The sequence below is a fragment of the Melanotaenia boesemani genome, chromosome 20 (genome assembly GCF_017639745.1).
Source record: "Melanotaenia boesemani isolate fMelBoe1 chromosome 20, fMelBoe1.pri, whole genome shotgun sequence".
NCBI lineage: Eukaryota > Metazoa > Chordata > Actinopteri > Atheriniformes > Melanotaeniidae > Melanotaenia > Melanotaenia boesemani.
The window spans coordinates 21,577,331-21,601,471 of record NC_055701.1 but is presented as its reverse complement, the minus strand read 5'-3'; the positions used below and the strand labels follow the sequence as shown (position 1 = coordinate 21,601,471).

The 24,141-nt window shown below is 38.6% G+C and overlaps 2 protein-coding genes across 3 annotated transcripts in view; both read right to left on the bottom strand.

Annotated features, from left to right (window-relative positions):
• Positions 1–16,694, bottom strand: part of sos2 (son of sevenless homolog 2 (Drosophila)) — a 41,801-nt gene extending 25,107 nt beyond the window's left edge. Inside the window, exon 1 of the mRNA XM_041971366.1 lies at positions 15,792–16,694. Within this exon, the coding sequence (XP_041827300.1) occupies positions 15,792–15,875 (84 nt within the window). The 5' untranslated portion in view covers positions 15,876–16,694. The remainder of the gene's footprint in view (positions 1–15,791) is intronic.
• On the bottom strand, positions 740–24,125 carry l2hgdh (L-2-hydroxyglutarate dehydrogenase). 2 transcript variants are annotated; one of them, XR_006008610.1, is made up of 12 exons: positions 23,905–24,125; positions 22,793–22,908; positions 21,199–21,350; positions 20,823–20,954; positions 20,587–20,749; positions 20,453–20,487; positions 20,208–20,375; positions 18,778–18,935; positions 18,559–18,690; positions 17,502–18,478; positions 14,452–14,453; positions 740–751 (listed from the first exon to the last, which is right to left on the bottom strand). XR_006008610.1 is itself a non-coding variant. In XM_041971367.1 (10 exons), the coding sequence occupies exons 1-10, from the start codon at positions 23,994–23,996 to the stop codon at positions 18,283–18,285; spliced, it is 1,344 nt and encodes a 447-aa protein (XP_041827301.1). In that variant the 5' UTR covers positions 23,997–24,125; the 3' UTR covers positions 16,854–18,282. The 2 variants fall into 2 exon arrangements, 1 of the variants encoding a protein (XP_041827301.1); XM_041971367.1 differs by lacking the exons at positions 740–751; positions 14,452–14,453 and having other exon boundaries at positions 16,854–18,478.
• Between the last annotated feature and the right edge of the window lie 16 nt (positions 24,126–24,141).

The window sequence follows — 24,141 nt, the reverse complement described above, 5'->3', positions numbered from 1 at the left end:
ATAGTTACTGAGTGTGAGACTCATCAGGGGCTAGTGTTTAGAAACATTTTGGTTTTTATAGAAATGAGAACAGACAAGGCCTGGAAAAGATGCATTGAGAATTCTGATAATTGTTTAACGATCTAACCGTAGCACCCTCAGTCATAAAGAAATTGTGAGGTACCCAAGATGGCACACCACTAAATATTACATTAATGGTTGATAAAATATTAATTTCTCTTTGTCTGGATGTCCATTTTTTCCAATGTTCTGAAAGGTACTAGACAACCAACCTAGAAATATACAAGTGATGATGTTTAAGCACACAAATCCACAAGCATCTTCTGACAACACAACAAAAAGCCTCTGCATGTAGGGCAGCAATCACCAAATTAACCTGCCAAAGCAGAGGTGATACGGTTAATAATCATCCAGTTTGAAAAGGAAATAAAAGCTCTCTTCTCTGTAGTAGCGGGACTCCTGAAGGTGGAACAAGTGTGGCAGAAGGTGTGGTTCAAGATGCAAACAGCAGAGGTGAGGTGCGGTTTCATTAGGTCTGCAAGTGGAAGGAGATGAACAACTCCCCCCAATTACCTTCCAGCTACTCAATAGTTGTCGTCATCTGGGCTGTGCCCGCTCACAGGAATGCTGTCAGTTAAGGTACTATTATCGCAGCCAAAGCAGACTTAAAGGAGGGAAAAAGACTGTGGAAGAAAAGAGGAGTAAGGTAGCTAGAGGAGAGAGAGTTGTATTTATCTCAACTCACAAAAGACTGGCCTGTTCATACACCAGCGATGGAATTACACTGGTTGGCATATAGTAGAGTGTTAGGATGACACAACATTGCCCTCAGATTAAGGAATGTGGGAGGGAAAATAAGAGGTCTTGTCCTCTGAGTTAATGACGATGCAGTAACGACCAAGATGTCCACTCTGTCCTAAGTTTGAGTTCATTTGTAGGACATAGAAATATAATTAGAGAAAAAAGGAGGAGGATTACAGCAGACCCCTTTCCTAGATCTGATCCACATTCCTATTAGAATCTATCAGCTACAATCAGATGGAAAACCAAAACTACAACTTGGCCTTGTTTGTGTTTCTGCACTTCATTTGTGTTTTGATGCACAATCACAAGATCTAAGACTATAAATAAGCCACAAGTTACAAACTCTACTTGGAAAAATGTCATATCAAAGGAGAAGTAGGTTGCAAGATAGATTCTTTCAACCCTAAATAGGCACTTGACCAAATTCCACAGTGCACCAGGAGCTGTGAGTCACCACACTGAAACTACGGGGGTTTCCCTCAACTCCATTCACAGAATAGTTGGCTCGTTTCTGAGAGGCCCACATCCAACAAGTGCAGTCTATCTTCAACAATGTCAGGATGAGAGACGCAGCAGCAATAATACACAAAACTGAACGTCACTACAATACAATACAGTAGAAAGTGAAGTCAAAACACTACACACAACACCATGACAGAGCTCTACAACACAAGAAAGTCATTTTGTCAAACTCCTCAACACTGAAAATGATCATTATGAGCCACTCTGCTTTTAAGATAATAAAAAACACAAGTTTATCTCAGTGAATCCATCAGCTCTGGCTGATGAGGATGTCAAAATGGAGGAGTGAAAGCAGAGCAGGGCCATGTTCATATGGCGTATTTACAGTACTGCTGCAACTTGATCCTAATAGGTGGTGAATGTCTGATTTCCTTGGCAGTGGACACAGAAGCAAAAAAATAAAAAAAAATAAAGTCAAAGCAATCAAGTGGAAAAATAGCTGAGGAAGTCCAAGATTTAAAATGGAAAAAAAAGAAAAAATTGGTTAAAATTACAAAATAAAATCAGATATAAGCAATATTTTCCTTTGAAGACATACTAAGACATATTGAAATCAACAACACTCAGATTAGTTTGAATTTGAACCAACAGTGATAAACTCAAGACAACAGAGTTGAGGTTGTTTATTCTATATAAAAAGATTAAAATTTTTTGTACTGAAATGTTCATTATTCTTTTCCTCAATTATGCGGTGTAGAAACAAACAATAGTCTATAATTAGCTGGTAATTTATCCAGCAAAAACACCAAATATCTAATGAAAATATGAAGCTTTCCTGCAGACATATAGGTCAAAAATTACTGTTGCTCTCACACAGACCTTTTGTAATACTATAGAATGTTTATACTTTCCAAAGCCTCTTCCTTTCTGACTAATGCTCAGGACTGACAGTTGGCAGCTTTGCCCCAACATAACAGATTATGTTGTTGATGTTTGACAATACTCAGTGTTTAATGAATGAACACCACACAGTACAATGTGAAAGTTCAAGGTGCTCAACGATTTTAGAAAAAGGGTTAAGAAGTCATCGCCGTCTCTTTATAACCTTTCAAACAGCTCTATGATCATCAGTCCAATAGAAGCTACTGATAGGTGTAGCCAAACTGTCACCCTCAGGTGAGAGGAAATTGGTTTAGGTCGTTCAGGTTTGCTGTGAATTAAAAGTCGTAGGAACACCATGCTGCTAAATCACTGCCGACAAAGACGGAGTTGTTTGGTCACAATGACCAGAGGCATGCTTGGAGGAGCGATACTGCTGCATTCAGTGCCAAGAATGATGTCCAAACTCTTGTGTATGGTGGTGGCAGCATCATGCTGTGGGCCTGTTTTTACTGCCAGTAGGAACTGGTAAGAATCCACAGTGGAAAGAAGAATAAGAGAGGACAAACTCAAGAGTTCTTCATCAAATCCATCTTGGACATGTGTAGAGTTTTACAAATAATTATCTTATACAACATACTTTACTATAAAAAAATTAAGCTTCTTCTAGATATTAAATAATATTTATTCATATTTAGTTGATCAAATTAATGACTTCTCACATGCTGACAGAATGCACAATAACTGAGCTCTGGTCAGAGATCTTGATGCGGGTACACAAGTCCTCCATCTGTGCAAGACATTGCCTCATTCAGTGCAAGCTTATTCATCGTGTATACAAGCTTGTTTATCCGAGATCTATAGTACTGTCTCTTCAGCCTGTGGTAGGTGCCAAAAGTCCCCCACGAGCCTCATGCATTTGTTTCAAATGTGTCATCAGCTACATAATTTTTGGAATGAGGTGTTCACTGTTTGTCATCTGTGGTGGGCGGGAAAATGAACCCAAACCCCTTGAGCGCCCTGTTTGGGGTCTCTTCAGAGCAGTCTTCTCTAACCTCCTCTCAGAAAAACTCTAGCTTTTATGACCATTGATGCAAGGAGAGTAATTCTTCTCAGGTGGAAATCATCCCTGACCCCCTCTCCTATTAGAATATCCTTACAAGGATCGGCTGATAAACGTTCAACCATTGTTAGGACAGCCGGAAAGGGGAATTTTTCTTTTATACCTGACTAGTTTACTCTTTTCTTTATCTCCTTTGGTCTTTTGGAGGTCCTCATTTAATTATTTTCTCTGTCTATGCCTTATTATTTATATTTTCACTACTATGTCCCAGTGGTTGTGGTTTACATTTTTTAAAGCATCAGAAAGTATTGCAAGAAACTCCCTGCAAGTGTAAGGACTCTGTGTCACCTCACTTTGTCCTGTACTGCAGGTTTAGTTATACTGGGCAGCTGTGAGAGATGTGCGTGAGTTTCCCTTAATCCTTTTAACTGTAAATGCAGCTGGATTTAAAGCAATCATGTTGTACAGTGATTCTATCACAAAATGTCTACAGCTACAGGGGCAGGATTATATTAACCATTTTTAGACTCATTGAGCCTGTTTACATGCACCCCAAAGTCTGATACGTATCTGAATTCTGGAGATACCAGAACAGAAGTGATCATGTAAGCAGCATAATCTGATATGACTCATCAGATACAGCAGTTATCCCATTATGAGAAATCGTGTTAACGCACCTAGATGTCTCCCCAAAACTCTGACGTCTTCATGCTTATAAACAGGTATATCTGACTTATTTAGTTTTCTTTACATCTGTGCACATGCAAAACTGTTGCATTGCATCAATTCAGATTTTGGATAAGCTCTGTCATCACTGATATCTTACATTTAATATCAGACAATTTCAGTGATTGCCCCAATCACCATTTTTTAACAGAAAGGACCATGGACATATAGTCTGAGTTAAAGGTTTGGACAGGACATACACAACTTTGAATGGTACTGCATCTACATTTTATACAAATAAACTCACTTAATATGTTTTATTAAAGAATTCTCAGCTCCAGACAAAGTAAGGAAGGCCCCTGAAAATAACCATATTTTGGGATTCCTGTACTCAAGATTTAACTCTGATCTTGATTACAGGTAAGCGTTCACGTATGTTCTGTTGTGCGATGTTATGGTGTTTAATTTCATGGGTCAGCTCCATGATGAAGAGGAAAGCTGGTGTACAGGAAGTCCCAGTGCTCGCTCACTCACTCTCTCTCACTTTCCCTCCCCCACCTCCTCCCCTTTGCCTTCTTCTCTACCCACACAGAGTGAAACCCCCCTGGGAGAACAGATCATAGCAGCAGACTGAAAGGTATCGATGTGTGTACACAAGGAAGCAGCAGCAGATTCATGCTGCACACACAGCGTAGAGTAGAGCCAAAGCTACGAGATGGAAAACAACATTTGCAAACAAAGAACATTGGGGGGGGGGCATAATAAGTAGTTAATCCACATTACCTTGCAATACATAACCCACCTCATATGCAAATTTCAACTGAGTTGACCTCTATGCAGGCTACATTTTTTTACCCATGTGGCTTGTACATGCTGCAAGCACAACAAGCGTGGATAACCCTGGAAAAATAAAAATAGTAGTTTCTGGATACAGCACCAGCTCTATGATTGTATATGCAGTCTGTCTAAGGAGAGGATGTGTAAAGAGTTCACAATAATAGACACAAATGCCAATCATTATTAGAAGAGACACTAAAGATGAAGAGATGACTTTCCCCCCCGTTTTATCCACTTTATATAACAACTGCAAAAACTCCTCATCTCACAACCCTTTACCATCTTAATGGCCATGCATGGACAGCACCAAAGTACAAACTTGTATATTCTAAGTTGTACCATGAATGCCCATTTTACATTTTAAATGAATATGCAAAGATGCACACATTAAAATGCTTTTTTTTCCCTCCATGAGTGAAAGATCAACAAGGTATCAGAGGAAGTGGCTGGGGGAAGCAATAGATTACCTTCATGTAGTAACAGTGCACAAGAGGATGAGTTTTCTGATTTCACAGAAACTTTAGTCAACCTACAAATTCAGTTTTGTATTTTCAGCCATCACTTCCTGCCTTTTATAGCAAAATGCTTGGATTTGTTCACCACACTTCATGGATGACTGTTTTATTAATGAGGCCCAGTATGATGCTGGCTCTGCAAGAAGCTGAAAGTCGGGGCTGATCCAACACTTTGCCTTTGTTGGCATGTTAGCATGCTTCCAAACTCAGCAAATATTAACATAATAATATTAAAAACATGGCAGAAAAACTATGTAGGTTAAAGAACTCAAAGATGGAGTTATCCATCACGTTCTCAGGAGGACACTTCCCCCAGGAGGCAGCTCTCCCTCATTAGGCAACTATAAACTAAGTGGAGTTGTGATGGGTGCAAAGATAATCAAGAGCAAGGATCCTCAATCCTGGTCCTCGAGGGCTGGCGTCCTGCAGGTTTTGGAAGTTTGCCTGCTGCGACACCGAATTCAGACTCAGACTAGAACTAAAACAGGGAAACTTCTAAAACCTGCAGGATGCCAGCTCTCAAGGACCAGGATTGAGGATCTCTGATCTCAGGTGAATCCACAGCAGCCCTTTTGATTTGAATCCTAGTCCGTTTGCATGTCTGCTTCGTTTGGGGTATTGTGAATGTAAAAAACAAATTCTGATTATAATCAAAGAAGCGGATGCGGTCCACCTGGGCGATCATATGATCATGCTTAAAAATCGTGACAAATTTCGGGTCGATCATGGAGATCAGCTGTGAGCCGGATGGGTGGGGTACAAAAAGTTTTACTTCTCCTCACTCCTTCCTGATCAACAATAAGTCTTATTTTTTATAGCCTGATTTCATTCAAATCTGGACTTAACCGTACAGTTACTGTTCTGCATATTCTTCAGTTTGTTTTGTTCTTGGAACACTATCTGCTCAAAATATTATGAAAAATTAAAAATGAGCGTATTTACTTGATCAAACATGGCGGAAATGTGTGTGACAACAGCCAATCAGAGTCGGAATTTTCCTGCTCTACTTCCATTTGTAAGTTGCTGGGGAAGTTGAAGTAATGCAAGCAGAATAACCGAACGTGGAGCTGAGAGCAGCAAAATAGATGCAGGGGTGAATGGAATCCGGCACCATGCTGGAATTATGGCGTGTAGCAATTTATGATAGGAGAAAGAGTTTCGTCACGGCATGTTTGCCAGGGGCCACAGTCACCTTGGACATACCATCATCCATGGGCATCGCACCCATGGAGGATGTGGGTGTTTTGGCACCCACACTTTTCATGGTGAGAGGGTCCGTCATCCACGCTTGTTTTGCTGTTTTTTTCTGTTTCTTTTTAAACTTTTGTGCAAACGTTGCTGCTCCAGTCGCTCGTCGTCTCTGTGCTGCATGACTCCCCCTCCTCCCCCTTTTTCTCCTGTTATCCTTGAATCATGTCGGGATTTTTTTTCAAGCATTAAGTATCTAAAACAGGTTTTGCCTGTTTTAGATACTAACCCTTTTGAGGGTGCCTTTTTTTCCGGGCATGTGCCTTCACAAGTCACAGGCACACGCATATATACACTCATATTAGTGCACAGTAACGCAGCCAAAAATATGATTACTGCCACAAACAGAAAAGTAGAAGCAGAAAAATCTCATGGGGACTGAAAGTTATTATTGGTGCTATTTTTAAAATACAAATTATCTCTGTGAGAGAAGCTGATTTTGGGCATGTAGGTGCCTTGTCAGAGTGGTGAACCAAATCCAAAAAACCCCACTATTTATAGAGATTCTGATAGCTTTCAAGTCTTACATTTAGAATATCTATCATCAGGTGTTCAGAAACAAAGTTAAGCTACTGGTGCTATTTAAAATAGTTTGAGCTGTTCTCTGCAAGTAAACTTTCGTTTGGAGATGCATCGGCTTCTTCACAGAAGGTGAACAGAAGCCAGCAAAAAGACTTTAGTTTTCTTATTTATGAAGATTTTGATAGTGATCTCATTTATTTTGCTTTGTTATTTACCTTGTATGTTGGTAAAATGTTGAATTAATCTCTAGTTTCTTCAGTTTTCAGTACAGATGCCTGAAAATTGGCAGTATTTAAAAAAAATCTTGATGAAAATAGAGATTGGACAATATAAAAAAATATATTGTGATCTTTTTTTCTTTTTTACACATTGTCCAGCCTTACCCCAACTACACCGAGTCCTCAATCAGACCGAGTCTAGCAGACTATCCTGGTGTGAATGCATCCCTAAAGGTAGCCAAAACTAGGAATTAAATTACTGCAAAATAATCTTGCCAGGTCTACCTTAATGAATATAAAACAGATATTGGCCAGTTACTGTCACACTTGAAGAAAGCGGTAAAAGAAAAATTCTTTTAAAATTAAATGTGATTAGGCTTACTGTGTATTTAGATGGCACTCTAAGAACAACATTACTAAATGGCCCGCCTCAACCTAGAGAGTTTTCCCTAGAACTGTTATAATGTGAATTAAAAACACAAAATTCATGCTGTCAAGTGCATGGCAGAGCTGCCTTCATGGTTTGAAACGTGTGCAGATTTCTCATCCAGAAACAAATATATTCATGTCAGTAATACACAAGCAGCCTTTTGTTGTCTTGCATGCCATTTCATCACTTTAATGCACATCTCAGCTGTAGCGCAGTGTGATCAGGTGCTGTGTGCACTAGCAGTAGGATAACAGTAAGGCTTGAGGTAATAATAGAGATGAGATGGCATTAATACAGGGGTAACATTTCTAATTCAATTGATTATTCTCCTGGCTGTGCATATGGAGCTGCATCAAGCTCAGGTTGCAGGTAATGTGGCCTTGTGTGGGTGAATGTGTGTGTGCGTGTGGTGGAGGTGGGGCTCGTTATTAAACCCCAGCATGTGTCACTGTTTGTGATTCATGCCATGACATCATCAGCTATAGCGACCAGACTGTCTGGGGAACCACTGGGCATAGATCAACTGAGCAACAACAGACAAGCACACATATTAAAAAACACACAAACACAACAGATGCAATGATTAGACACACAATGACAAACAGGGAGACATTTTTGGAGGAAAAAAAAATTGATTGATAAACAAGCAAATGAGTATGAAACTAGTGAATAAAAACAAGCTATTGCACCCTCCTCCGATATTAACCTCATCAGGAATCAGAAACACCATGGCTACCAGGCATGAGGCTACATGGCCTCGCCTTGACCCTAGGCTGACCTGACCCAGTGACCCCTGCCTGCCCCAACCCACCCATCTTCTGCATGAAACCCATCTGAGGACGAGCTAATATTCAAAAAGCATGTATGAGAACCCACGGTTTAATCAACCCAATCTTTTTCTGTGACAGCCTGAGGGCTGGTACATAGGAAATACAACCTGTTACCAGGAACATCAACACGCCAGCTCATCCTGGAGATGAGGCAATCAACTACCACATGAGATCAAGTAGTGCAGATAGAAAGAGAGAAAGAAAAAAAAACCTATATATCTAAGATTTCTGATTCAGCTGTTTTGCTGCAAATGAGATCGGTCTCAACAGCTACCAACTTTATAGGAAGGAAATCATCTGGCAATGAGATTGAGTTCGCAGTATTTTTGCCTGTATAACAAGAAAACTACTCAGTTATCACATAAGTCAAGGAAAAGCAGCAAACTGCCACAGAAGTGATGCTGGGCATATGATTGGGCATATTTACTTTTTTGTAAGTAATTTAATCCATGTTTATTCTGAACCTTTGTTGTAGCAGATTACATTGCACACAGATTAACTAACTAACTGAAATAAAACAAAACAACAGTGGGTCTTAGTAGTAGTTGCAAGGCTACTGAAGGGTTAAGCAGCATCATCTACAGCGGCCCAGTATTTTTGCTGGATTACAATTTATTATCCTCTTAAATGCCAAATTTTCTACCTCTTAATTAACATGTAAAAAAGAACCTCAAATAAAACGCGGCACATGTAAAAGCTTTGGGCAGCTCTGTTTAGTCTTCATGCAATAAAACCAGCACTTCACCATAATTCCAAGACATCTCAAAACAAAACTAAAACCAATACCTACATTTTCTGAGTAAATGCATGAGAACTTAGATGAAATTTATACATGTGAATCAGCATATTGACAAGAACAAATTTAGTGACTGTGCTGTGTCAACATGCTAAATCTAAAGCCTGTCACTTTAAAGGAACGTTGTGTATTTTCTGTTGTTTACTGGCCAAAATCAATGTCTGCATGTATATATGTATTATTATTGGTGTATTTTGACTTCTTATTGATTTTAGTTTTTTTTTTTTTAAATCTTGTGTTTACTTTTTTAACTTGAGTGTTTTCCTCATGGGGGATCCTCTGCATTGGGGACTATACCTATTAGGTCTGCAAATCAAATCAAATTAAACTTTATTTATAGAGCACTTTTCGTGCATAAGAGCAGCACAGAGTGCTTTACTTGATAAGAATAACTCGTTCTGTTGCTGCTGAGATCACCCTGGTCGGGGTGGTGGGTAGGGTCATGCAATGAAACCCTGGCTGTGGTGTGGGGACCGTGGCTGCCCTGATCTCGGCAGTCCCCGAGATATTGTTTCCTCACCTCAGTGTCAGTCCAGATTTTTATTTCCAGATGTTTATTTCTAGTTATGTTTTTATATTCATATTTTTTTTCAGTTAAAGAAACAGAAACTAAAAGTCAGAGTTAATGTTTGCACAAAGAGAGGTGGGGGTTGTACATGTGTAATGTGTGGGTCTGAATGTGATGTGCGTGAGAGAGTATGACCAGGTGTGTGTTATTGAAAATTGTTTCATACTTGTGTGTGAAGGTTTTAGACGTGTTAAAAAATTATTTTTATTATGTAAAGCTCTTTGCGCTGATTTTTGTATGAAAAGTGCTTTATAAATAAAGTTTGATTTTATTTGATTATGACCTCTGCTAATGATCTGACACATTCTTGTAAGCGAAGAATTTCAAATTTGTTTATACATATGAGGGGTAAGCCGGTAGGGAAGCATCGTGACAGTCTGCCATCTTGAAACTACAGCAGCCGGCAAGGGACAAATAGCACCAACTAGCTAGCCTTCCCCAGGTGGAAGGAGCTCAAGGAGAAAGATTTTAAAAGGGATGTTAAAGTTGCCAGCTTTCTTTTCGACAAGTCAATGGTACTGCCTAAATGAGCCTAAAGCTAACTTTTTCCCTTTGGTTTTGTTAGACGGTGATGCTCATTACCACTGGATACATGACAGGAGTTTCTACTAAAATACACCAGCCTCGTTGGTATAGGAGTGTATGTTTATGTGGTTTCAGTCGCCTTCATAGTCACAGTAAACACTGTTTTTTTTTTTACAGTTGCCGTAAAGCTGGACTCAAAACCAGTGGGATGGCTTTATAAGCTGGCTTTTACTGTGACAAAAAGCTGGTGTTGTGTCTAGGCCTGTTTCACTATCAGGATCTGTCCCCCTGTGAGAACCATTCGTCGTTCTAAACAAAGAGGAACGATATCAGTTTGATGGGATGTGGTTTGGAATATTTATGCAATTACGAACCTCTTCACCTGAGTAAACACTCCATGAACATTCGGGTTCGTTCATCCTTCATGCTTTGATTTTTGAGGCTTTTTGAGACACGGCGGCTATCGTCGCAAAACGTGTTTGAGAAAGTGAGATGCTAGAATAGGGCTGGGCAATATATCAAGATTTTCAAATATATCGAGACTTTATCAGACGCAATATAGAAGGGGGGAATATCGTTTATATCGATATAGCTTGTTTTGAGTTAAAAGCATCTTATCTTTTGCATTTTGCACAGCTGTATTTTTCTTATGGTCATTGAAAAGTATTTTTAATTTATTTTGTTTTAGGAGTCTTTAATATAAAGGTATTTTAATTCCAGTCAGCTGTTTTAATGCACATGTGCTGCTGATCCTTAATAAAAGTGTTTTTAGCACTGAAGGCTGTAAATTAGAGCCGTCTCTTTGGTTACTTGACAATATATATATATATATATATATATATATATATATATATATATATATATATTGTATATCGTGATTCAGGTAAAAAATATCGAGATATAAGATTTGGTTCCTATCGCCCAGCCCTATACGTTAGAATTCGGTTAGATGGAAGTCATTCTTACACAATGTCCCTTTAATGCTGTTTAAACTAACAATTTCTATTATTCAACATGAAGATGTAAAAATAATGAAAGGTGGAGTTGGGGGTATAAAAAGAAATACAGGAAATGTGCAGGAGTTAAAATGCTATTGATTTAAAGAAAAAAATAGAAAACACACAGAGCAAAAGATTAACAACTGAAGATATCAAGGAAGTGGTTAAAGGAAGATTAGATTGACCTCACATGGCAACAATGCAAAAGAAGAAAACATAAACGTCTGTGGTCACAGCTTATAAATTCAACTGTGTTTTTAGCTGCCATGTTCTGTCTTTTTATTATTAACTTAAATGGCAACTCATATAGTAACTCTGACTCTTTATGTCAGCATATGTGTTGCAGCAGAGATATGTTGGATACAGGAGTGTGTATTACCATATATTAACTTGACAGGAGTAGTGCAGTGGAAAGTGGACATCAATCACGCTGACAACAGTTCTGTCTAGTCTGCGTAAAAGATGCAACAAAACCATCTGACTGAAGTTAAACAATCCTCTCAGCTTCTGTCTGAAAGAAGTAAAGTCACACTGACAGAATTTAACAAACTGCTCGGGTCGGGAGGATTAAAAAGGCAAGAAACATTGACTCAAAAGGAGCTTGTAATCTGAACAATCTCGGCTCTAAAAGTTGGCCTGTTTCTCATGGAGCGAAGCCCCGTGAACTCAGCGGCACAGCATTTCTTTAACTCAACATGGCAATGGAATGAAACTGTGGCCAGCAAAGCTCTGGCCAGCCTCTCAATTCCAGCGAAACATCAGACCTGAGGAATCCATAGTTATTATTAACACCAGCATGTCAGTGGCAAAATTAAGTCCATGCATAGCACCAGCCGCAAGCCACAGTGCTCAAGAATAACCAGGACCCACAGATGCAGGAATGAGACAAACCGTGGTGTTATATCAAAGTGAACTTCAATCCATGAGAATTCACCAGCTGAAAATTAAATTAGGTATAAAACTATACTTTCTAGTTGATATCATTTATACAGCAAAAATTCTGGAGGGATGAAAGGAAATGAGAGGGATGCAACAAAGGTCAGAGGGGCAATTTAAAGTGGCAATGTTGTGTCTCACAGTGTATCATCTCCTTAGCCAAAGAAAAGATTTAGAAATAGAAAACCGAAAATCTTTGCACTACAACACATGGTGTTACCAAATACATAATCCTAACAGATACACAACTGAAGTAGCACTACATAACTTCAGACTTTGAAACTTTGTACTTCTGACTCGTTTTGATGGCACAGTGACATTTATTATGTACATTCCTAGAGGTGCCATTGCCCAGCAGTGTCTGGAGGCTGAGAAACTGCACTTCACAATATTTTTCCATCCCGGTGCATCATTTTACACACTAGCAACTGGATATCAACACACTGGCTGTTTTGAATGCACACTGCGGCTGATTCTGCAAAAAAAAAAAAAAAAAAACGAAGAGGACATTATTAAAGCAAAGTGTGGAAAGAAAGTGTGGAAAAGAAAGAGAAGCAGAAGATAAGAGCCAGCATTAGATTTACTTTAACTGCAGGAGAGAGCTCAGAGAAGAGACATGATGCAAAACTGATGCTGAATTAGCCTTCACTAGGGAAAGATAGAAGTTTGATAGAAAATCAGTAGTAAAGCTTTAAACATGCATTTTTTTTGCCTGTGAGGTCAAGAGGTCATCCAGTGTTGTAGCCTAAAATTACTTTTGTTATAATGTAATCTATTTTCTTGAATAAACCATTTATGTGACAAATTACAAACCTCTATGTAGACAGCTGTAAAAAAACAGCGAGTCACTGTCTGTCAAGACCAAAACAAACATCTCCTACGTCAGACTATGACAGGCTTCCCCTCCAGCTGTTGTGCCACAAGTTGAGACAGAACCGAGCCACCATGGCCCACCACCTGCTTTCTCAGTTTCACCTGACTCATCATACCACTTCTCACCTCACAGGGATAAATGGTGATGGTAGGGCTGCGTTATTCGTAAGCACAATATTGCTCTGTGGTCACATCAGTGGTTGGACACTTATGTGTTACTAAAATTAATACATCAAAAGATTAGGTCATGGCAAATTTCATGTAATGCAGGATGTATTTGACAGGTACACAAAATGCTAACTATAAACTAAAATTTTATTAATACCTCCATCCCACCCAAAAGACTAAGTTTAAAATTTAACTTTCGTAATTTGTATTAACAAAAGATGCTAAACCACAACAACACTGAACAAACACTGAAACACCTACACTTTCAAGGTAAAAAAAAGAGGTGGTAATACAGAGAAGAATATCATTAAGTACAGCAGACATTTCATTCTAAGAGTTAACTTGCTTTTTTATCACTTTAATCTATTTTAAGTAAGTACACAAATATTTCAGTATTCCCAACTACATCTCTTCTCTATTACAAAAGGATAAGCATGTGGTTTTAGTTCAGGTCAAGTCGCTTGAGTTCAACAACAGAGTCAAGTCCTTGTTGAATAAATAATCAGCCTTTTACAGTGGGTATATTCTTTGTCAGAGAACTGGTTTCCAGCCAGAACTGATGGAGTGTGAATGGAGAATCAACACCAATAGGATAATGAGTTTGGGTGAACTTCAAACTGCCACTGAATCAACAAAATACCAAAAACGTAGAGTTAAATAAGTAAACAGCTGAGCGACTCCCAATGGAAAAGTAGTAAAGTGATTAATATGTTTTAGCAGACAAGGTATATACACCAAACTGATCCAGTGAAACATCCATGCCTTTAATCACCATGTCAGAAGATGTGTCTGATCTAAGCAGAAAATATATCACCTTCAAACGGGTCAAAACATTGGGCAGCATTAAGCAAACAAAATAACCAAGGAGACCCCCGAAACTACGTTGGGTTAAGAACTCTCCAACATTGCTAAAACCTGTTAAGATAATGGTGAAACATTGTCTTTAAGTAAGAAGTGCTGTGCTGAATTATCGGGATCAGAGATCAATTATTGGACAGCAGAACAAGAGAAAACAGTCACATGGTGTGATGGGTCCAGATTTGCCCCCTTCCAGAGTGAGGCGATGCATCAGGGCAACAAGAGCAGCAGATGCAGAGTTGCACACATCATGACTACTGCCTTGTGTACAAGCATGTTGGGGAAGTATTATGATTTGTTCAACTATGTAATGTTTCCAAAATTAATGTGACTACCTGAATCAGGTGTTTCTACACTGATGGCACGGGGATATATCAGGATGATAACACCAGGACAGCACAAGGGTCACAAAACATCATTATCACTTATGGATTGGCTACTTCAAAGTCCAGACTTCAACCCCACTGAGAATCTCTAGGATGTGCTGGAGAAGACTTCACACAGAGGTCTAACTCTCTCATCAGTACAAGATCTTGGAAAAAAACTTAATGCAACTTTGGGGCAGAGAAAACAGTAGTGAAACTGCAAAAGCTTATCAAAACAATGCCACACAGCATGTATGCCATTGTATAACCAGAAAGGCAAATAAGAAATGTTCCCTTTCTTTGAACAGTGAATTTGTTCTCCCACCTCCCTCAACCAATAATGGACTCTTAACTACATAGAAAATAAAAACTGAAAATACATCTTGTGATGACAGAGAGAAGCAAAAAAAAAAAAAAAAAAAAAAAAGGAAAGGGATGGTCAAAAAGGAACTGATACAGGTCAGTCCTGCTAACCAACTAAAATTAAGTTATTTTCCTGAAAGTGCCAACTAAATCTATTTGTGAATTAAGTAGTATTTCTTTGAAAAGGGAGGGAAATGTGACAGAAGTCATAAAGCAGCGGCAGTCGGTCTGTGTGTAACAAGGATTTAACATCTTAACTAGAAAACTAAATGAGGAACCACAATGAAGTGTCTGGAAGCCTTAAGTGTTTCACAATGAGCTAAAGGCCGCTTCACTGGTATTTCATCCACACCGTGCAAATTATTAGCACATCATAAAACTATGAAACAGCTTATAGATCAAGTTACGAGAAAAACTAGTCAACAAAAAGTAACTTCTTCAAATTTACTGTGGGAAAAAATACATTATAGGGAACTTGGTTGACATTGTGATTTTGAATAAACACACACTGCTGGGTATGTCAACAACCACAGAAGATGAGGACAGCGGTTTAAAGTCTTCAGCGATCGTTTGTAATCAACAAAAACACAAACACTTTCCTTTTTTTTTAAAGTCTACTAGTGCAATCCCGAGAGCAAAGTCTTGCCATTTTACTATTTAATATACACATTTCATGATGTTTGAGGTTTCCTGAAAACAATAAAATAATAATAATAAAAAACAATCCAACAAAACTAAATAAGAAATTCACACAAACTGAAACTAGTACTTTAACCAAGAACCAATACAACTCAGCAGGGCAATGGATGTTTTGTAATATATTTAAATGAGGGTTTTTGTTAAAGACTGTAAGAAACACAGGGATACCTTTCGTAAAGCTTGCACAAAGAGGCCTCTCCATTTCTGACTGTTCTCTTCACTTGAAAAGTCGTATATCTGCTGGGGTTGCATCGCTGTAGCGGCTCCTGGCGTTGCCGTGATCCGGGCTGAACTGTCAGCATCGGCCCCGGATAGATAGTCCTTATGGGTGGGTCAGTCCAAATCAGGCACGGTGGAAAAAGTCAAACTGGTTTGTTTATTAAAAAAGAATGGAAACACTGAAACACACTGCGAGTCTGATGTCGAGCTGGGTCAAAAGGCGAAAAATAGCTACAAAAGAAATAAGCACATGTAGCAATAAAGTTAACTCGCTAGCTTTTTAGCTAATGTGGCTAGCCTACTGCTGCTGCTGTAAACACGGGGCAGCGGCTAACTAAAAAGCTAACAGCTAATAACAATGTTGCTAAGTGTTATACTTGCTACTTATGCTAAAAAAGGTTATAACAGGCACATTTAAGTCAGTGTTGCGTCAAGACATAAGGGCACAACTTGTTCCCAGCTATCTAAAGCTACGAGTTATGTTTGGTTATTTACTCCCTAAACACCTGTAACCTTAGTTAGCCAACCGACAAGCTAATTTAGTGCTACTGGCTGATGTTGGCCTTGATGCGCTCCGAGTTCTATGTTGTGGCACACGACCCCTTCAGCTCCAAACAAGGCACACTTTCTCCTTCGCTGCTAACTTCGCGTTTAGTCATCTTCTCCGCAGCTGATGGACGCTAAATCCAACGTGTAATCCAAGAAACAGCGAACAGTCCAAGGCATAATGGTGAGCAGAGCAGCTGAAGGGCAGTCGAGGTGTTTTTGGTTTTGAGAAGTCGAAGATGTTGGTACCAACTCCGCTGCCTATCCGCTGCTGCTGCCGCCGCTCTCACTGAGCTGCTGTATGGCGTTCTGGCAAGCACGCGCGCATGCTGCGTAATTTCACATATTTTTTAGACTAGGACATAAATAAATAAAATAATAATTTTTAAAAAAGGATTTTACTTTAAGACTTATTTTTCATTAGACTTTAGACACACTGTCGACAAATAAAAAAGTACTAAACAGTTCAAAATAAAATAGACCTTTATTGGCTTTTTCTGTACCTGAGTAATGTAAATTTTAATAGACAAGCAGACATTAAGTTAAAAAAAAGAAGATATGGCCACTAAAAAGTAAGAAACAAACCTTTTTTTTTTTTTTTTTTTTTTTTGCAACATCATCTAATTTAGAAATATTTTGTGCCTCTACTGAGTCACTGTTTTGTTGCTGTGCTTCTGCCCCCTGGTGGACAAACTGGCCCAAGAGTTGATAAATCTGTTGCACACAACTGCTATGAAAACTATATAATAACACTTGCTGTGAAAAAGAAAAAAAAGGAAGAAACGTCACAAAGTAAAGCTGATCTTCAGGTTGATTTTCAGTTATATGCTCTATACTCCCCATATCCTGGGTAATCTGTATCAGTACCTTAGGTTTAAACATGTACAGATACACGTTTAAATGTCATATGGCAAAAATCTCAGATCATTAGTTAACTTGTGATTAAAAGAAAAATAATGTAAAACTTAATTACACGTTCATTCGTCAGTAAATAGGATAAAATAAAAGAAGGAACATGATATAGGAGCATTATCTGAACAGAGAAACGTGTTCAACCTCCCAAGCTATAAGAAAAAAAGAGCAAATTCAGCAAAATACTACAAAATCCCAGACTAACTATTCTTTACCATAAGTATAACATAACAGCACTATTTAGCCTTGATATAAGTATAAAACATTTTAAAGACATAATCTGTGAAGATAACTACTTTACATGAGTAGCTTCGTTATCCACTGATACCTCAAAAATCTGTTATCTTTTTAGCATTTGAGAAAAGTATTGTTTGTTTTTAAATACTGTTTGAAAACTGGATTTTTTTTTTCCTTACACACCAGACATGATTATATGCAGCATGGGGCTAACGCTCTTCAGTCATGTACAGCAGACTATACAATATTCTAATAAACTTCTAATTCAGACAGTAACAAAAAAAAGCAAAACCAAAAGTATAAGAAGTAAATCAGTGCCAGTTTTTTAAGCATCTTTCATTTAAAATGGCAAATTCACAGTTAAAACTAGATGTTTATGTGGGTCAGCACTTTGAACAAGGTTCTCTGAACAAGGTTCTTGCAGCTGAAAAAGTGCTTTGAGGTATGTGTAATAGTTTCATTAAAAGTAGACCTTGATGTGCTTTATTTCTAGACAGAAATGTGGTGCAAAATTCATTTTTACAGTGATGTGAGAGTGAATGTATTACAAGACCTGAAATAGCACCATGCCAGTGAACAGTTCATGAAAAAAGTCACTTTCCGGATTAAATTAAGGCCTGACCTGCACTAAAATGTCTCTGAGATGCTGACACTCAAAGGTTGATAGAACACTGTACTCTCCTCGTCGACTTCAGGCTGGATGTGTTTGTCTTTCTCTTTTTCCCTCTGTGATCATCAGGTTTCTTTACAGCGTGAAGCGGCTTTCCACCTCATCTGCAATCATTTCTGCGATGGCGAGGGAGGAGGTGGCCGCTGGTGAGGGAGCGTTGCGCACATGGAGCACCCGACTACCCACATCTCCAACTCCGCCATCGAAGACAAAGTCGTCCACTAGGTTTCCATCACGATCGAGGGCTTGAGCTCGAACTCCTGAGGGACCCCTGGACAGGAAATAAAGAAGGTTACAGAAGAACCTCTGGTAACAGTGTCTGCTTATTATTGTGCATTAATATTTCACTACCTGAGCACATCACTTAGGGAGAGTTCAGGGATGTACTTCTGCAAAATTTTTACCTGCGCCCCAATAAAAACCCCTCTATACATCTCTCCCACACCATAAGTTACATTCCTCATTATCAGCTTCTGAAGGCCTCTGCAGAGAAAAAAAACCACAAAGATTAAAAACTCACCATCAAACACCTCAAACAACGTTACATTCAGGACATATTCAACAACACACCTGAAGGAAAGAGCATCTGTAAAGTCTTGAGCATTGAAGTCGTACACACTGTACCCTTCCCTTTTGAAAGCAAGGACTGCATTGGGGCCGAGCCAAACACTTCCATCCACCCTCGGGGTGAAGTGAACTCCAAGGAACGGGAAGCGAGGGTCGGGAACCTGGAAAAATTTTTTACAGAATCTGTTAAATAACATCAGAGAATCTTGTTTTTTTTAAAAAAAGAAGACATTTTTAAAAAAGTACGGGTATTTTAACCATCTAGTTCATCAGCTTTTTCTTTAAAAATGAATGAATTGTTCAGTATTAATGGCATCACTTATGCAGGCTGTATTCAGGAAAAACTGTAGTAACACACTAGAGAATAACCTGAATGTTCCTTCTCCTCTTCAGCCCTTAGGATGCTGCATTAAGGATTTCCAAAACATTATTTTTAACAGTGATTCAGACCAAAAACAGTTTTCCACTTCCCCTCAGTTCATCTTAAAGGAGCTCAGGCTTCTTTATGTCAGTTCCTTCTTTGCATGGACAAGTTTTATTCCACATTTGTTGATGAAATGATGAGATTTCTTTACTGACACTAGTTTTCAGAGGTGTTTCTGAGCCCATTTACAGCAGTGATTTTTAGTAGAGAAACATATGTTTTAAATGCAGTTCCTCCCAAAGGCTTAAAGAATATGTCAAATGAAAATATTTTAAAGCTTTGTCATCTTTACTTGTGAAAGACTCTCTGGGAAAGTTTGTATGCCACGTCATGTCAAAGACATGTTACCAGTTAACTTAACTTTTTCCACCATTTCTTTTGAAATAATAGTCTTTTGTTGTCCCTGAAAACAAATTTAAACATTTAAAACACATTATTATTAAAAAAAAATCTTAGTTTAAAGATTTGAGATATTTCTTTCTCTCTAAAGAAATACATGATTTTAATTAATTGTACATCACTGCATCCTGTTTTTATTTACATTTAATAAAGAGCCCAAATTCATTTAGAAACTGGAACAAACGACAGATATTGGAAAAGTAAATTATTTTTAAAAAATCAAATATGCCTCAATTATTCTTACATGAACTAAATGTTATAACACATCTTTATTTAAACTTGAACAAATCCCCAGTAGGATGAAAACTGCTGCAAGGGTCTCAGATTTTGAATATGTTGATTTATTAAAATTCTTCTGGCAATAATCTCAGTCTGAACTCCAGTGCTGGGCTGAAAACACTGTCATGTTTTATAAAATGATGCTAGTTGCTTTGGATCTGCTTGTGAATCGATACAGAAGAAATTATAAAAGGAAACCAAAACAGGAAGACATAACAGTTAAATTGGCTGATAAAAACTGACACAGCTTCTTTAAGCAGGAATAAATCATTTTCCAGATCAAACAATGGTGGCAAACATCCAGATCAAATCCAGTCCTCAGCAGACTTACAGGGTAGATGTTGCCTTTGACCAGGTAGTGTTTCTCTGGTTTCAGGACCAAATAATCTCCTCTGAAGGGGACAATCCTTGGCTCCGGACTGCATCCGGATATCTGTGAAAGACGGTCTGAATAGAGACCCCCACAGGTCAGGACGTAACGGCACCGTACCTCATTACCCTGTTAAAAACATTCGATGCAAAATAAGCAACAGAGTGTGATCTAAATATTGTGATGCTTTTACTTGTGACTCATACCTTTTTATCTCTGATGGCAATCGGATATTTAATTCCTACAATTGGGATAAAAGAATTTATTTTTTATTTTTGCTCATATAAACTTTTCTTTTCTAGATCAGAGCTTTGCTAAGAATTTTAAAGAGGTTTCTTACCATCAGTGTTCCCTGCGGGGCTCTCCTTGACCATGGAAATGTCACTGACTTCATAGTTAGTTACCACTGTACCGCCTGCTTCCTCAAAGTCTGTGCCGTACCTGAGAGCCACCATCCTCCAGTCTACAATTCCAGTGTAAGGCGAATCCAAGGCCATTATTCCCTGAGAGGCGACATTTCATTAGCTTCTACTGACATGTTTTGTTTTGCCCAAACAGAAACAAAACCCGTTTTACCCTGCAGTATGGCTCTCGCTCCCGGATCCCCTTGGCATCAACGATGCTGAGGTCACGGACGTTGTTCTTCATGCCACGCACGTACAGAGCTTTCAGCCTGGGAATCTCGTCCTGCTCAACAGCAACAATAAGCTGCCGGAAAATACTTTCAGTGAGCCGATAACAGTAAAGGTATACGCCTGACAGCTTACACAGATCTATGCCTTTTTATTTACTTCTTTAACTGACCTGATGGCTATCAATGTTTATGTAGCCAGAAATAAATCAAATATGCTGTAAAGAATTGACTACATCCTTAATTAGAGACTGTGCAACTATCATTTCAAGTAAACATCTGTAATACCCAATATTATCTAGTTAGAATACTAAAACAGACCTTTCCACATCTCTTATAAGGAATTCTTTTCTTCTCGCAATACTCGTAGGCTAACGTAGCTCCTCGTACACACAAACGAGCCTTTAGTGAGCCCGGCGTGTAGTAGATCCCACTGTGGATGACTCCACTGTTGTGGCCACTTTGGTGTGAAGCTGGTGAGTGGGAAAAGAAGGAACATGAGGTTTTGCCAAAAACAACTTAACTGCATTTGACTTTGGAAGTTATTTTGACAGATTATTTTCTACATTTCATATAAAGTCATGTGAGAAAGACGTAAAAACCTTCTATCAGTTCTAAAGTTTTACATATGAGGCCATGATTTAAAAAACAGTCCCTATTAGGACTTGTGATTAGGTAACCTTTGAACCCTTGTGCACATCTTCAAACATCATTGAGACAAACGTATCATTTCTACATCATGCTTTGCCTCTTGCACACTCCAGTCATTCTTTCCCACTTCCTCCATTTCATTTCCAGCCAGGTGAGAGCATCTCCAGCAGAAAGCCAATCACTGTGATGTGCTTGCGTAAACTGCAAACACCAACACACCAACTTGTCCAGACTTTCTCCTGAAGACCTTTGGTGTTAATGTCTGAAAACTACTTTAGAAAAAGATTGAACAAGTATTGCCGGTTTGAAAGTGTTTCCATGAGAAGAAAAGCATGGTAGCTCAGACTGATGGTACAATGTCCTCTGGAAAGATGAGATCAGTGTGATAATGTTTGGCCATAATCCAAATAGCTATATTTAATGAAAAGCAAGCACAGCAAATAAGCACAAATGCCTCATACAAACTGTCAAGCACAGTAGTGGAGGGCTGATGATCCGTTTACCAAAGCATTCTGGAGTCAGATGTGAGGCCTAATGTCTGACAGCTAAAGCTTGGAAGAAAAAAGGTCGTGTAAAAGAATAGACACCCAACACAGCCGCAGATCTACAGCAGAATGACCGAAAAAGAAAAGAATCACGCTGCTGCAATGATCGTGTTTCTCTGGCTTCAGGACAAACTAATTTCCTCTAAAGAAGACAATCTTTGGCTCTGGACTGCATCAGATATCTGTGAATATAAGTCTTATATAAAGTAAGAAACAGCATTTCAGTCAGGGGCAAATCAGACTTTAAACTACTTGAAATGCTGTTGGGACCATGACAAAACTGTGAGTAAATGGAAGTCTGTAAACCTAAATGAACCGAAACACGGTTGTAAAGAATAATGGTGATAATAGAGACTGAATATCTTAAAGAAAATGATTAGTTCAAGTTAAAGCTTCTAAAATGGTCCTACTGATTGGTGGGATGTACTTAGTTTTTCCACACACGTTTTCTGTATTTTGGCTTAGTTTTATTTTTATAACGACAAAGTGTAATGTATCATGTGTTGCTCATTTTAGGTGGTACCTACCAAATTTTAAGAACCAGGGGATTTCTTTTATTATGTTTTGATACATAAAACCTGTAGCTTAATTTCCTATATTTTGTGTTGAATGATAAAAAATGTTTCCATACTTACCTGTTTAATTAGGTCTAATCACTCAGACATTAAAAACATGATGTTGTCTTTCTACACCATAACAGCTTTAAAAACTCAACTCACCAAGTTCTTTTTCTTTCTCCAGCAAGATGAAGCTCAGCGACGAGTGTCGTTGAATGAGCTCTCTTGCAGTGGCCAAGCCCACGATGCCGGCACCGACCACGGCCACATCAAATGTGCTGAAAAACACAGGTTGCAGAGAGTATTGCAGAACAGGAAGCAATCCAGTGCCTAACTAAGCATAACTTTCTGAGCAAGAGACCTTTGAAACTTCACTGGAGAAAAACCCACAACACTGGTGTTGTAGCTAACTATCTATTGGTAACTAAAAAAGAGGATATCGGGCCTGTCACTGATTTCTTTGACAGCTAAATCCATTCCTTACATTTCTTGGATGGGTCTAATGTCCAATCTTTTCAGAATGAGTACAATTCTCCTCATGACTTCACATAACAAAACATTTCTAAACAGCTAGAAAAAGACAAAGTTCAAGGCTGGAAGAACATCCGATGAATGAACAGCACATGAGGAATTTTGCTTCAGCTTTTAAAATTATTATCAGGCAAAGTGCCATTATGCTACACAATTATTTGAAACAATAAATGTACTTAGAAACCGAGAGCTTATCTGCACGTTTGGGTGAATCATCATTTATAAACACTTGAAACAACGAGCTAGTGGCCATATTATAGATAACCAGAGACAGACAGGTGGAGCTTGTAAATATGGCTTTACACTTTTACACTTGGGAAAATGTAATCTGTCAACTAATCTCTAATTATTGCTTTGGTCTTATTTCAGTAAGTAGATATGTTACATGGCTGTTATTAATCAATAACTTTAAGTTATGACACTTCAAAGTGTGTTTAGAGCACGCTATAAAAAGGTTTAATTTGTCAGTACAGAATTACATTACGTCCTGCAAGAAGAAGAAAAAGCTGCACTAAACAGTATGTGCAACCACAAACAAAAATTCCCTGGAGCAGACATAGTTTGGGAGGCATTAAGTACATTAATCTGCAGGTACTGGAATTAAACAAGTGCCCACGTGTCAGCTACTTTAATATTTTAGTGTGTACAGTTCTTAAAACACAAACTCAGCAATGAAAACTCAATTGCAACAAAGCTAAACAACAACAGCAGCTGTATTGTCTTCTCTGTAATGTCAGTCTTACCTGTGTAGCTGTCTGGTTGCAATGTCCTTTAGCACCTTCGGCCGCGCGCCACCAACAACCTTAACACACGCACCGCTCAATATTCGTATCATTATAATTGCATTTAAAAGCAGCTCACGTGAGCTTATTCATGGTTAAAAACTATCAGACTGACTTTCTAAGTTCTGTGTCCTATTCTTCCTCCCCCTTTGGCAGCTGCTAGCCATCTATCTACTCTGTGAGCGAGCCGATACGTTA

What these genes read in the sequence shown, in the direction of transcription:
- l2hgdh (XM_041971367.1), bottom strand. Translation starts at nt 23,996, where the DNA reads ATGATACGAATATTGAGCGGTGCGTGTGTTAAGGTTGTTGGTGGCGCG. An exon ending in GCAACCAGACAGCTACACAG is followed by an intron (nt 22,909 to 23,904) that starts GTAAGACTGACA and finishes TGTGTTTTTCAG; the next exon opens with CACATTTGATGTGGCCGTGG. An exon ending in AGCGAGAGCCATACTGCAGG is followed by an intron (nt 20,750 to 20,822) that starts GTAAAACGGGTT and finishes GTCGCCTCTCAG; the next exon opens with GGAATAATGGCCTTGGATTC.